Source organism: Fulmarus glacialis, unplaced genomic scaffold (assembly GCF_000690835.1).
Source record: "Fulmarus glacialis isolate BGI_N327 unplaced genomic scaffold, ASM69083v1 scaffold22747, whole genome shotgun sequence".
Lineage (NCBI taxonomy): Eukaryota > Metazoa > Chordata > Aves > Procellariiformes > Procellariidae > Fulmarus > Fulmarus glacialis.
Window position 1 is genome coordinate 78,923 of NW_009223142.1, and position 14,954 is coordinate 93,876.

A 14,954-nucleotide genomic window follows, 5' to 3' on the forward strand; every position below is an offset into this window, starting at 1 on the left:
CAAGATCAAGTATCTGCTGCTTTTTGGTCCATGAGACAACAGTTTTCACTGGGGGGTGGGAGTGGAAGGAAACTCATCAATTCCAGGATCTGTGAGCAGACTTTTATTGCATGTGTTTTACAGGCATACCCCTCCCCCACTTTCACCCTTGTCACTGTCAATCACAGCCTCAACTAAGAGTTTACGTACAACAGCTGCTGAAAGTTGCTGATGAGAAACGTAATTTAACATTAGGTTTTATCAACAGTTTCAGCTAAAAAATTAAGAGAAAGGAACAATAATAATGAAATACACTGTGCTGAAAATAAAGGAACATAAAAGCATTGACAAGAACCCATGGACTGAATTCTTGCTTAAACAGGTATATATCCGGACCTGATGGAGTTATACCACTGCAAAACCAGACTGTGAAAAGAAGCAGTTTATAAGAGCTCGAAGGCCATATTCATCCCATTTAACCATGGGTAGTACACTGAGATCATGGTAGGCTCCTCTTACTGGCAGAGGAAAGAAATAGTTGGTTCAGCCCAGGGAGGAGCTGAGTATTCCCCTCTGTCTTCACTGACTATTAGGGGAGCAACAAGACTGCTGAGTTTGTACAAACTGCCAGCAAAAAATTTGGAGCCTATTTCAGGCTTTGACACTGAGCCTGTGGTTCACTTCACTTCTTTCTGCCTAGTTTCAGCAGGTTTCATGATTTTTCCCTTGCAATAATTTGGCTCTTTCTTTACTATTGCTACTCCTACTTTGCAGAACTGGGAGACAGGGAGGCTAGGCAACTTGTTCAACATCATACAGGAAGTGACACCGCAGAGGAGGAGGTTCACAAACCATGGGCAGATGTCCTAAGTACTCAGCAATCTTTCTCTAATACACAAATCAGCAGTAGAAGTCTTATTCTCTGGGAATGAGACTAAAATTTAATTTAAGTAATCAAAACTCACAGTCTCAATATAAGACTTTAAACTTCTTAACAGATTTTTAAATATAACCTAAAGGCCTGAACTGTAAAAAGATTACCTAAACCTGAAAAAATCCCAGTAAATGTATTCATGCTCACACAAAGAGAGACTATTACATCTTTCTTTCTGCTTAACTCCAGGATGTTACTTCAGCCTGATGACTCCTTGCAGATTCTAGCGCCCGTAGAAGCTGATGTGGGTTTCTACGCTTGCAATGCCTCCAATGCCCTGGGATCTGACTCTGTCTCCATTGCTGTCACTCTAGCAGGTAATAGGTCACTGTCTGTGATTGCAGGATGGTCCCTGTCACTTGTGTGATTCTGGACAGAAATGGTTTATGGGGGAACAGATGGCTGTGGATGCTGGGTGGGCAAGGTGGGTCAACAGACATACACCGGTGAAAACACATGGTGTGAACTCTGGAAGAACCTGAGGCATAGTCCAACTTTCACAGAGAGTTCATGAGACTTGTGGATTTCTCAAGAGATCAATGCTTTTCCTCACTGCATCTGATGTGTTCTCAAGACAGTGCTCATCCTGATTAATCACAGCCTGTACGCATAGTACAGTCCAAGCCTCCCAATTCATATACTTCATTTTAAACCTATCGCTGATCTCTTCAAGTCTAACAGACTGACCAAAGGACTTATTCAGGTGTACATTAGGCATGCCTGAAAAATACCAGAGCTGAAGAGCTAGCCCCTTGCAGGATCAAGCCCTGTATCATATTCGATCCGTTGTGGCACAAGCATGGCTGACACTGTTTCAATTGCTGGCAAATAGATCTTCACAAAAAATTAACTTCTACGTTTATATTTCCCCAGTAACGGTGGAGTTCTAAAGCAGACTAAATATCCTTTGTTACATTAGATTTCAGTTCTAAAGAAAACTCACCCAAATAAAAGCCAAGGGAAACGGGAGGCAGTGCATGAATCCAGCTTCTTCAAGGTTCATTGGTAGGCAATGTCAGCAGGCTCACAACCACGTCAGGACTAGTAGAAGGACAGAGCAGCAAACATGAATTAGGAGCTGTTGAGTGAAATGGAGAGATAAAGAGACAGCTAAGGACTGTGACGAGGCAGAGAGGCCTTAGAGAAGGAGGATCCTATTTATCACAAAGACAAAAGGAAACGTATTAGGAATGCTAGAAAGCTTATTGATTTTTCAGATCTCTCCATTTCACTGCTCCAGAACGTGGAAGCATTTGGAGGCCTCCAATGGGCAGGCAGTGACCATCAGCTGCCAATGTATCCATGTATGATCAGAGGAAGGAATAGCTGTTGATGAGCTTGAGCTTTTTACACAAACACAGAGAAAATTTCAGGTAAGAGGACCATAAAGAAAATCTAAGAATGCAGCTATGGCCAGTAGTGAAGCTCTGATGACCAGTAAACCAACAGTAAAGAGACCTTGTCTGTCCCTTAGAAGGAGAACAGCTGAATCACCCAGGGTGGAAAAGGAAGATCTGCATCAGAGCTACATATTACATGTAAGCAAGAACAAAGAGACTAATCCTTTTTACACTACTGTAGATCAGGAATATCTTTGCTGAATCCTGGGCAGCAGGGCAGTGGTGTTGCTGCTCAGACAGTATAGTGTTTTATAAGGAGCAACTCCTCAGTAAACCTCTTGTGTTGCACCAGCAAGAAGCTGAACATGAGTTTAAAAAATCATCAGTCAAAACTGCTATTGTGTCCATATTGCTCCAGTCAGTTTAAAAACCATAGTCTTTGTACAATGTAATTTGTGGACACAATTTTGTGTGAAGCTATAGAAAAACAAACTGAGCTTTATGTACACGTGTGGCACAGGAAGGCTATTAGATTTTTGATTACAATTAATTATAATTATAGTAGTTTAGGCTGTAGTTTAACGTTTTTAGATGAATGCATCCCAGGCTCAAGCTGAACTCTGCTTAGGAACTGGTATACATTTCCTTCTCACATCCAAGGCAAAGAGCTGAACAACTTATAAAATGAAGCCATAAATATCAAAATGAGATACTGAGCAGTTTTTGGAACAAAGCAACAACTTTTTTGGCATGATGGAAGTACTTTTTCAAAAAAAACTGGAAAACTGAGACCATCTTTAGAGGGATCAAGAGTGGGGCTGAAAGCTTATTTCATTGAAGAATTTTCTGATTAGTTTAACACATGCATGGAAAAAAAGTGGAATATGCTTCCATTTTTCTCAATGGTTTGCTACTCATTTATGGGTTGAACAGCTAATAGATTTTTAATCTTTTGATGAGACTGTGGAAAACAAACAGGAAAATAAAAGGCTGATGGATAGCTCAAGAATTTTTCTTTCTTTTCTCTAGGCTTTGCCACAAAGCATCAAAACTTTTGGAGATGTTTCAAAAATAAAATGTAATATTTTACTTTGCTATTCTTAGGCATTAAAAGCACCAAAAGAAAAATTTAAAAAAAAAAAAACCAAAAAAGCCCCAAACTGATATGACAGGAATTCCAGATGAAAGGCATCTTTTAAAAGCCCTGGAAATACAGCCATATGGAGCAATTTATAGTTAGAGCTGAATTAAATTTTCAGGACTCTCCCTGAGCTCAATGAAACCAAATCATTTTTCTCACCTCGATCTTTTCTTCCTTGGTCACCTCCATATTAACACACAAATGAAGCCAGTGGTAGACATTAGCTTAAAACTGCAGCTTGTGGAGGCAAATGATGATATCTGAACCTGTTTTGTATCTGACCATTTATTTAAAGCCGAAAAAACATACGTTTATAGATTTTTGGATAAAGATGAGTTTGAAAATATAACACTGAGTCAAAAACATCCAAGTCCCATACCATTTAAAGTGATGTTGTCATGTTCTGCCCCTCCTGCCAACATCCTGCCTGCAGAGCATTTTGGCTGGGACAGGGGGCTGCCTTAACCCAGCTCTGTCAGCTCTCCTGCTTCACTCCCCTCTCTCAGAGCTAAGCCCGAGTATCTCTGAACTGTTTTATTTCATGTAGGCATGCCTTTACAACGCCCTTACAGAAGGAGTTGCAGAAGGCTCCTCGAGCCCCCAGTGGTGGATAACTCCATAGCTAATCCCACATAGACAGGCACAACAGCAGGGGAACACCTTGACCCACTTGCTCGCTGTCACCGATGTTGGAAGCACACTGAAAAAAAATGGAAAAGTTTGTTGCAGGCAAAGCAGGTATCTTTCTTAGAGATAAACAATATTAATGCATAACACTGTTACTACAGGCTTTAGATACAACAAAACAGGTTATCTGACAGAAAGAAACTTGTTTATGTCCCTCATCTTCTTACGCTAGCCATTATGAGAAACCTTTCTGGTTATGGTCTGGTCTTCCCAATCCCAGTGTTTCCACTGTAGGTTAAAGAAAACATGATCGAAGTTTAGAAACAGCTCGCATGTTGTTCTAAACCTCCTGCACTATTAATGTGCCTGTAGCCATCACTCAGGCTTCTTTTTCCTCTGTCTGGCCTTCGGCAAAGGGTATTTTGGTTGCAGTACCAGGCAAACATCTTGCTGCTGCTCTAACTCTGCTGGTTGTTTGTTGATTCAGCTGGTTCTCATTTGTGTCTGTATGGCTTTAATGCTATTCTGCCTCTGCTTTAAGTATGCTTTTTCTTTTTCCAAGACAGCTTTTCCCATGGAATTTGGTGACACTGTAATATTATAAAGAACAGGTGGACTCATACTCCAACGTTTTCCCTTATCCGCCTGTCCTGTGTAGGTGCTTTCACACAGGCCATTTGTCCCATGTGAGTCCAGTGTGCTGGGTCTGATAAACTGTGGTGCTTCTTTTGTACAGGAAAGCCACTGATAAAGGCATCAAGAGCTACTGTGATCAACGCTGAATCACCTGCTCTCACTGTTGATATTGGAAGCACAGTGAAAACAATCCAGGGAGCAAACGTTACCATTAGCTGCCAGGTCGCAGGTGAGAAATTACTTCGTCTCCCATGCAGGTGCCTTTGGCTATAAATTTCTGTGGGGTTCTTTGCTATATTGGTGTCACTAGGTGCAGCTGAGTGAAACTTCAAGGTATTCCTAGGACTCAGGCAAACTTCCTTACTTCCATTAATTCTTAGTGTAGAAATGTCCTCCTTTTATTAATATCAAGAAAAAAAGTGTTGTGGCTTAAGAAAATTGGTCTGGGTCAATACCACAGGCATCTTTGTTACCGATAGATGGTATGATGTGGGTACAACGAAACTAATACACATTCCTAACTGTTAGGGATGTTTGGTGAGAATATGCAAGCATGGACTGACTCATTTCCTCACTGATGGGGTTTTCAAAATCCACCCTGGTTAGTTCCTTCTTTTCCTGCCAAATTTTGTTTTTTCAAATTAAGGGCATGTTAGCACACTTTTTTTCTGATTTTTCTTTTTTCATCTTGGGAGTGCAGGAATTCAGAGGAATACTGCTGAAAGAGGGTTCTACTTGAAACTGTTTTCCAGCCAGAGACTGAATGTCCCTCAGTCTTACAACAGCAGTTTGCCTCTTTCCAATGGTGACCAAAAGAGGTTGACCTTATCTGCATGTTGCAGTCCTACGACTGTTGGTGTGAATGGTGTTGGTATGGGGAGGAGGGGTTGGGGATGAGAGAGAGCTGGGAAATCTCTAAAGACCCAGGGCCAGACCTTTGATTCATTACACTTTCATGCATAGTATAAGGGGGAACCAGAGGGGAAGGGAACAGCTTGTAAAACACGAAGTGAGCCATGCTGAGTATTATATCTGCCATGGAGACTTGTATGAAGTCCCTTAGAACCTTGCTTTAGCTTCTTGTCCCTAGCAGCTACTTCGGATGACTCTAAATAAGCATCTGCACTGCAAGTATATTGCACTGGAAATGTCCTGCTTTTTTTACACTTTCTGCTCACTTTAAGCACTTAGTAGTTGTCAGTTTTCCTTCTTCAAGTGCTGCCAACCACACCCCTGTGCAAATTCTTAAGTAAAAAGAGTATTTGTCTCAAGTGCTCAAGTTTCACTATTTGGTCATCTGTCATTTAGCAAAGCATGCACAATAGCTGTGCAAACACTAGGCTGGGATCCCAATTTATTAATTACTCTCAGTGGGATTAATGGGAGAAAAATACAGCATCATTTTTCCTAGTGGTTCATGAAGGAGTAAACTCAGTAACTCTGTTGCCCCCCCACATGGACACTAGACACTCCTTTGCAATCAGACTGATGTCCAGTGTCTTTCAAGGAAAAAGGAGATGAAAGCTGTACTCTTTTTCCCCAGACCCCTGCATGGCCGCCTGCACTGACAGTGTGTGAAAGACACTAAGTATTACATGAACATAAATTATTTTGGATTTCTCTCTCTGGATTCTTTCAGCTGCAGATAAGGAGGCCCCACAGGTGTAGACAGTGATTGCTGATTTAAGAAGTGCAGCCATTTCCTTTCAGTATGAAGACATCATGAAAAGAACAGGATGTGGCTAAGCAAAGTTGCCATAGTTCTTATGGCATCAAAAGACTACAGGAGGGGAGAACAGCATAGTCAAGGTCACAGATTCAGTGCCTTTTCTGAGAGGAAAATAATTTCTAGCAATTATATGAAGCCTACCTACTACGACAATGTATGTCCAGAATGGAAAATTTTAGCAGTGTCACAGCAGAATCACAGTCTTCTCTCAAAGAAGAAAGGTTATTGCTATCTAGTAGCATTACTGTATAGTGGATTTTTCTGTGATACAGAAGAAACTTGCTTAAATCATAATTTTCTTCATGGGTGTTTGTCTTCTGCTACTGCCTCCACAGAAAATGTCAACTATGTTTGACACCAGAGATTAATACTGTTGAAATTATGATAAAGTCATAAACCACAAGATGTGATGTTACACAGGGAATAGGAGAGTGAGTAATGAGGGCAGAAATATTTTATAGGCACTAGAATCCTATTTTCATACAAATAGTGTTAATAATTCAACAACAATTTAAAAAAAGCTACATATGGGAAGAGATCCAGGAACAGAGTGATTTCTGTCAGCTGTCTCACCTTTGCCTGGAAAATATACCATCTCATAAAACCTGTTAAAGGACATGACAATAAATATAATTTTCCTTCTAACGCATGCACAAGTTTTTTTTTAGCATCAGGGTTGTGATTATCCAACCTTTTAATATATTTTTGATCATTCTACTTAGAACGATCAACTCTAAGGAGGAGAGTAACATGCACTATTGCTTCAGTCAGCAAACGTGTCATATGCCAGTGACTTCTTCAGAGTAGATGAACTTTACAGCTATGTAGTTTGCCAAAGTTTCCCAGAAGGCATTAACAATGAAATGGTCATCAAATCATAGTAAGTTAATGTGCAATGGTCAATGCAATAACATCTGATAATAAAAAAGAAATTGGAGTGTGAGAATGAAGTGAACATAATTAGAAACGAAACTAACATATCCAGAAATTATGTGGAGACTGATCTAGATGAAAAAACTCTTCACACAGCTTTGTGAAGCTATAGTCTTTTTTCTTCTAGTACTTTCCTTCTAGTCATTTCAGGATGCCCTGAGCCAGCGCAGCAACGGAGAGTTGTTCCAGATCAGAATTTGGTGCCTGTTAATCTCATCATTATAAGCTGTGTTGCTATTACTGTGCTGTATAGTCTGTAGTATAGGACCATGCATGTATTATATCTTGATGTCTTGACTCATATAAGGACACGTCTTTACTTAGAGTCAGCAGGACAGCAGAATAAATATTTATAAGAGAAATATTAAGTATGAGGATCAGTTATGACATTTTCTAAAGCTGCTCTTGTTGTCAAGGGACAGAAATATACACTTGCTGCTGACAGGTGTTGATAAGCCTGGGGAAGGTTTCTTAAAAGCAAGAGATAAGAGATAAGAGAACATTACCAGAGCCTCAGAGGTAATTTTATATTGCTCTTTAACTTCTTATGAAAGGCATTAGCACTGTCAAAATCTGTGTTCCGAGCTGAAATCTATAGCTATTAGCTGTAAGACCAAGGGAAAACAAAACCATCCTGGATGCATTAGAGTTTAATTGGCCCCTGATATGAATTATGTCAGGATGAAACTCTGTTTTGGTTATACCACAAAGATGGTGGTGTGGTTTTGTTCAAGCTTGAAAATCAACCCTATGTCACTTGACATAACTTTACCACTTTGTCTATAGAGGTGAAAGAATATTTTTTAAACATAGATAAGTGATTGTGGTCAATCCCAGACTTTTCCAAAACTAATCCTAAGGGAATCCCACACAAAAGTCACTCAGGAGTCTTGCAGGTGCCTGAGACTTCCGGGTGGAAGATTTTCTCCAAGACTCAGAAAGCCAGCAGCATTTCTGGTGTGGGCAACTTGATTGCTGTGGGCAATTTCACTTCCAAATGGGATGTGGGAGCGGTTTGGATCACATCAGTATCACTAGGAAGCTTTCTGTTGACTTCAGTATTTAAATTGTGCAGATATTCATTCAGATACCAGAAACCTCAATCAATCTGGCCTAAGCTGTTACTGAAAATACAGTTGGACATGAAAGGAGGAACCATTTTTAAAAATCTAGTTCTTCGGGCATTTCTCCATGGTATCCTTCAGGCCATAAGACTTTTAGAAGAGGCACCTGCCTGCAAAGTGTTATGTACCATTAGTCACTGTTGAGTCAGAACAGGTTTGGAAGAATGACTTAAAATATATTACCATCCTGCCCTGTATATCCTTCTCTCTCTGACGTTTCAGCTTACAGCTTTTTAACTCTCCTAAACATTCCTTTCCTCTGTATTTCATCTACATGCTGGAGTTCATATTTTTCTGGTTCTTACCTTGCTTTCTGTCTCATATTTATTCATTAGCTATACCAGATTCTGACATGCAAGTCACTGTTTCAAGAATATTGTGGCATTGGAAACAAGTCACCGCTGCTAGATCTTTGTATTGCTCTGCTTCCTTTCCCCAAAAGCTCCTGGTTTAGCAAAATTATCTTGATTGTTACACACATTTCTGCTTACTACGTATCCCAGGTAGACTTTTTGTGCTGGATACGTGCACAGTGGTGGAGGGGAAAGCTGAAGAAGGATGGACTTGGGTAACCGTTCACCACCTAAAACCTTGCCTACCCAGCAAAGTGAGTTTTGTTTCCAGCTGGCACCTCTCAGACTTTCAGTCTCTGTGATTGTTTCTGCAAGGCAAACACACTCAGCCCTCTGTCCTCTGTCATTCACCGTTACCCAACAAAACTGATTGAAATACTCTTGCTACCCCTTGTGGCAATGTTGCGCAATGATGTGTTTGCTCATCCCTGTTCTGGCTGCCTCCTATTCTTGTCTTAGGCTGGTATGTGTCACTAAAGGTGGAAGCACAAAGGAAAATGAAGCTGCTGTTCACTGACATATACTGCTTATCTTCCCTAAACCCAACTGTAGGAACAGCTGTACAGGTTAGTTTTAAATAAGCTCCTGTTAGTGTGGAAACTTCACATTAAAGACAGAGGAAGAACACGCTTTGTAGAGTCAGAAGAAGGTTTTTGTAGAGCTGCCGGACATTTTGTAGGTAAAGTGAACCTTTCCTAGACTCAACAGTAATACCTCAACAGTAAGGGGTCTTACCTTTAGCCCCTTCTTGCTGCTTCTGTTAGTAGATTATCTGAGCAGCTGTCTGCAAGAAGCAAATTAGTTTTCTCTGTCTGTCTGTATTTATTTATTTAGTTAGTTTAGTTTAGTTCCTGCTCTTGAGAACTGTGGTCGTATGAAATCTTCATTGTTCCTTTCCCTTCTTTTTCACTCTTCTCAGCGCTTCTCATCCCTTCCTCTTCTCCCACTATTTGCACATATCTTCTTGTATTTTCAAGAAAAAAGTGAAAGTTCTACCCAATTTTGGTCTTCAAAACAAAGAAAGAAGATGATCCCTGGTTGGAATTGGAGAAAGTTTTCTAATTTTATAATCTTGTGATTGTTTATTTCTGAGGTACATTTCTTGACACTTCCGTGCCTAAATTCAGCAATAGCCATAGTGTGAAAACCTGTGCACTCTAAGTAGCTTAGACTGCAAAAAAGAGTGGGTCACCCCTTCACTAGGGTGGCATTGGGAGGACAAGTGCTGGGATGTGACTGTTTTTCCATCTCAGGGACTGCAGAACTGGAAGAGTCTTCATTTTCTCTCCTTTGGTCTCCAGAGCTCAACTCTCAGACTTTCTTTCCCCACAATGGAAACACAATAAACACGCAGGCTTGAATAAACTCAAGGGTTGGGGTTGTTTGCTATCCGGAGGTTGTCTGAACTCTCCAGAGGACTCTGCCTGGATGCTCTGGAAAAAATCAGAGTGAGGTTTTATGTGGTGGTCGGCCCACCCATGCCATATAGGTCAAAGAGTAGCAACCAGATGAAGAGCTGTGTACTGGTCCTATCCTGGGGAGGGGGGGGGGGGGGGGGGGCAGTCAGAAACAGGTCAGCAGCCCATCATTTTAAAAAAGCTGAGTTGTAGCAACACGAACAAGGGTAAGCCTTTGGAAAACAGCATCATAGACAAGAATGATTAGTTCTCTGGGTATGTCATGAAGGGTCCAGATTAGAATATGCTATTTACCCTCAGACAAAGGTGAGAAAAACGTTGCAGTCTTTTACAGCCTGCTTCCTGCTATTTTCTGAATGTGGACGAGACCCTCTGCCCTTACAGGGCTTCAGCTTTCCTTGCTCAGACATACTCATTCCAGATGTCTTGGCAAAGTCACCAGGTGATTCTGGGAGAGGTGGAAAAAAGCCACAATGCTTTGATGTGGAAAAAATAGGGAAAATCTCCCTTTCCCACTTCCATCTGCACATGCTTAGTGAGGCACTGCAGTCAGGTGGTCACTACAAATACAGACAAATGGGTGGTCGTGCTCAGTGAGCACAGCCCGAGTGAGGTATATATGATGCCAGGGCCACAGAATTGACAAACAGACTGGGTTTTGGTTTTTGATGTGGAGGTGCAACCAAAAAAGTACTGGTAATGGGTAGAGTAACATGTTGCTGTGACATAAGGCAGGGGCAGGATTTAGGTGGTTAGCAGATACTTAAGAATAATTGCCTGTACGCATGCCCTTAATCTACAGTAGACACAAGGAAACTGCATGTTCATGTGAAAGAGATTAACCACCTCCCACACACAGAGGGTATCGCAAATGGGAGAGCATGCACTCCAGCAGTTACCATGATGAGCGATGTGCTACTCCTTACAGCCATGGGTCCACACAGTATCATTTCCTCCCAGGCACAGCTCCATAGGTCTATCCCATCTATTGAGACTTCCAATACTATTTCACATAAACCAATTATTTAGTAGTCAGTGACACTAAATTGCCTGATCTGGCATGGATTTAAACCGAGGTAGAAATCCCTATGCCAAGGAAATACTATCTACTACAAGACCAGAAGTCTTGCCAACTACTCATCAGAACCTATTCTTACAAGAGGGTAGCTGGACCTTAGATCCAAGCACACAAAAGGAGGCTATTCTTCCTATAGTGGGTTATGAATCTGTAACAATCTGTTGTCTGAAGACTCCTGCTGAGACCAGTGAAACTGCTTTTCTGAAGATGTAAATGCTAATCGTTTGCATAATTTCAAAAAGGAAGATCGGATTGATTAATAGAAGAGAAGTCCATGGAGGGCTCCTAACTGCACAGAAACTACTTCTGGCTCAGAAAGTTCCTGACCTGAAACTAGTGGGAGGCTGGGAGAGGCACCAGCTTGTGCCTTCTGCCAGAGACAGGATACTAGGCTAGATTAACCTTTGTTCTGATCCAAGAGAGGTTTTCTTTTAAATGATGAGTTCAGAGTTCACTCGTACAATTCTCGGACACTAAAAGGGAAGTCTTCAATTTGGTTTTAACTCTTCTACTCCGTCTCAGAGGGATCTAAGAAACATAAAGGCAGGCAATGTGAGAGAGTTGATGTTGACTAAACACTTCTGAACTGCACAAAATGTCACTTGGAAGTCATATTAAAATCTTTTTTTAATTGTTCTATCTTAACAATTTTGTCTTTAGCAACCATAACACGGTTTAGCAACCACTATATCTTACTTGTGTTATGTTTTGTCAATGTTTTTCCAGGTGTTCCTGAAGCAGAAGTTACTTGGTTTAAGAACAAGGTCAAGCTGTCCTCTGCTCACCATCTGCATGATGGGTTGCTGCTAGTTGCAAATGTTTCTCTGTCAGATCAGGGGTTGTACTCCTGCAAGGCAGCCAATCTTCGTGGGGAGGTAACTGAAAGCTCCCAGCTGTTGGTCCTTGGTAAGTCCAGGGTATTTTTTTACTTGCAGCAACAGTAATGTGGCTGCTGGCACATCTAGCCTGCAGAACTAATCAGAGGATGTGGAAAGAGGGAATGGCATACAGGCAGGCCTGTTCTAAGAAACGAATCGGTCTGCACTTTTTCTCTGGGTAGCATCACCTGAAACAAGGTGGTGGTAAAAGGAAGATGGATAAGGAGAAAATGTCTAAGCACAGGGGCTGCACCTCCCAGTCTTGAGATATTCAGTTTCACTTTTTCAGTCTTAAGAGCTAAGAAATGCATTTATTAACCATTTCTTAAAGTGTCTCTCTTGAAATGAGAATGATGCCACTTTTACCCTGTGAAGTGCTCTGCCTCTGCTGAGCAGCCTTTCCGTACATGGCTGTGTGACACTGACCCATTTCACACCTAACAGGTGCATAAACCCACTGCTCTTTTAAAAAGCACTTCACAAGTTCAGTGAAGGGCGAAGTTTACTTTTTCTTGGGTTTCTAAACAACAGTCAGAAAGCCCAGCTGGGTGATTTGAAAAGACAATGTCAGCTGTGAAGTACGGGTAGAAGTATTACCTGGTGGTAATTGGATGTGTGGGAAAGGGGGTTCCTTTCCTAGTAACTCATCTTCTTTCATTTCTCCATGCCTGGCAGATGAATGATCCAGCCAGACTTTGTAAGTGCTTCTGTACATTTGATAGTGAAGTGTCAAATTTTGAAACCTAGTCACTGTTATTGGTGCAACACCATTAAAGCATCTGTTACAGCTCTTATCTTTCATGACAAGAATGACCACAGGTCCCATAGATGATGCAGCTTCCAGAGGAAGTTTTAAAGTGAGATTTCTCAGTTTCACAGACAAGACTAAAACTCGTTTATGAACTTTCACATGATTCCCCTGTGAATCCAGATGGGCTCTAGAAACTCTATCTAAAAAAATCTGGGGAAAAAAAAAATTCAGCTGGCTTTCAGCCTATAAATAAAATCTCCCACATGATCTTTAAATCATTTTCTGATCTTTATAAATGGCTTAGTCTGTAAAGATGGAAAGTTACTATGAGTTATGCAAGCTGCTTATTTTTGTAGGCAAATCACGTTTTTAGTTCCTTGATGGAAAGAAACAGTTCAAGCAGCCATGACTCGTACTTCTGGTGCTGAATGTGATCAGCAATAGAAAACTTCTTAGTGTGTGCCGTGAAGTAATTGAAAGTGGATGAAACCACCATTCACTTAAATCAAATATCCCATCATTTCCATGACAAACAGAATTGGGAATACAATTGATTTTTAAAATAACACTATGGTTAGTAAAGAACTAAATCCAGCGGTTCTCAGCATAGTCTGATCCTCTTGAGCTCTGAACTTAGTCCTTTGGAGCTCTGCCTAAGTATACCACAGGATTTGGCAGGGTTATAATCATATTTAATCAGGGCTTGATCCAGGTTGTAGCAGACATTAAAAAGTTTTCCACTGACTGCCATGGACATTTGATTCGGCTTTTATGCTGTATAAATTTGCTCTTTCATCCAAGAAAGATGCTGTATCTCCTGTTACCATGTACCTTTGTCACATATGAAGAGGGTCAACCAGAATGCCATGGTAGCCTTCAGACAGAATTTCTTTTATTTTGTGGTCATACTGATTGAGATATTATTTTAATAATTTCTCTACCTAACATGAGGCAAAGCACACCTTTAGTAGCTGCCCGAAGTTGCTTAGACTGCCCCTCTGAAATAGTAATATTGCAGCACAGCAAATAATGTACCAATAGCTGGTGGTGGTTTTTTTGATGTCCCTGAGATGTTTTCTGCTATAGTGTTGCTCATCACTTCAGTCTCCCAATCTGTTACCAGAGCCTCCACGACCTCTTCCTTACCTAGAAGACTTGACAGCAGTGCTTTCCAGTGCTGGGACCAGCACTCGTTCAGTACTGACCTCTCCTTCAGGAACAAAAATGACTGTCAGTCCAGGGAGCTCTGCTCTCATAGGTAAGTGCTTTAAGATTTTTTTAGATTAAAAAGGGTTTAGAGTTTAGATTACAGATATGCATCCAGTTGTCCATTACAGTTATGCATCCAGTTATCCAGCCATGGAACACTAGGTCAAGAGACGTCAAGCTGACAGTGCATTGTCAGTCATAATCACTGCCAAAGTGTTCTCAGAACTCAGAAACTCATTTAAAAAAAGAGGTCGTCTTATTAGTGTAATGCCACAAAACTGTATGCAGAATAAGGGCTCCATTGTGCCACACTTTATAACTCCCTGTAAGAAGCAGTCCCTGCTCTGAGGGGTTGGCAAACTCATTCAATGCAAGACACGGCAAACTGGTGTGCCAGCTGATCTAAAAGAAGAAACACTTGTGGTTCTGTTTTCCTTTTTATTCTGCATTTGGGTACTAGTCTTCCCATATGTCTGCTATTCGTATTGTATATCCTCCTTCTTCAGAGCCTTTTCTAGAGTTTTGCCTGTCTCTCTAGACATGTTTTTTTCTTGCAAGCTCTCTGTTTCATTCTGTTCATTTTATTCCTCTTTATTACATCACACAACCAATGTCTGCACAAAGCTATATAAGGAAATAATCCCCAATGAAATACTTTTCTTCTTTTCATACTTTTCTGCCTTCCATTTAGCTTTCTCCTTTTTACACGGCAAGTTCTGTTATATGCTGTAAACTCCTTTCAGATCTATGGGCATGATTTGCTTGCAAAGAGAATCTCATCCTTTTCTAAAGTTCAGGGTATGTGTACTTTAAAATTTAATTTC

General features: G+C 40.9%; 1 protein-coding gene across 1 annotated transcript in view; it reads left to right on the top strand.

Moving 5' to 3' along the window:
- Positions 1-14,208, top strand: part of ADAMTSL1 (ADAMTS-like 1) — a gene marked incomplete at its 5' end in the record, with an annotated part of 86,543 nt that extends 72,335 nt beyond the window's left edge. Inside the window, 4 exons of the mRNA XM_009581705.1 lie at positions 1,103-1,230; positions 4,758-4,886; positions 12,019-12,198; positions 14,045-14,208. Coding sequence (XP_009580000.1) covers positions 1,103-1,230; positions 4,758-4,886; positions 12,019-12,198; positions 14,045-14,208 — 601 coding nt within the window. The remainder of the gene's footprint in view (positions 1-1,102; positions 1,231-4,757; positions 4,887-12,018; positions 12,199-14,044) is intronic.
- Positions 14,209-14,954: the final 746 nt, after the last annotated feature.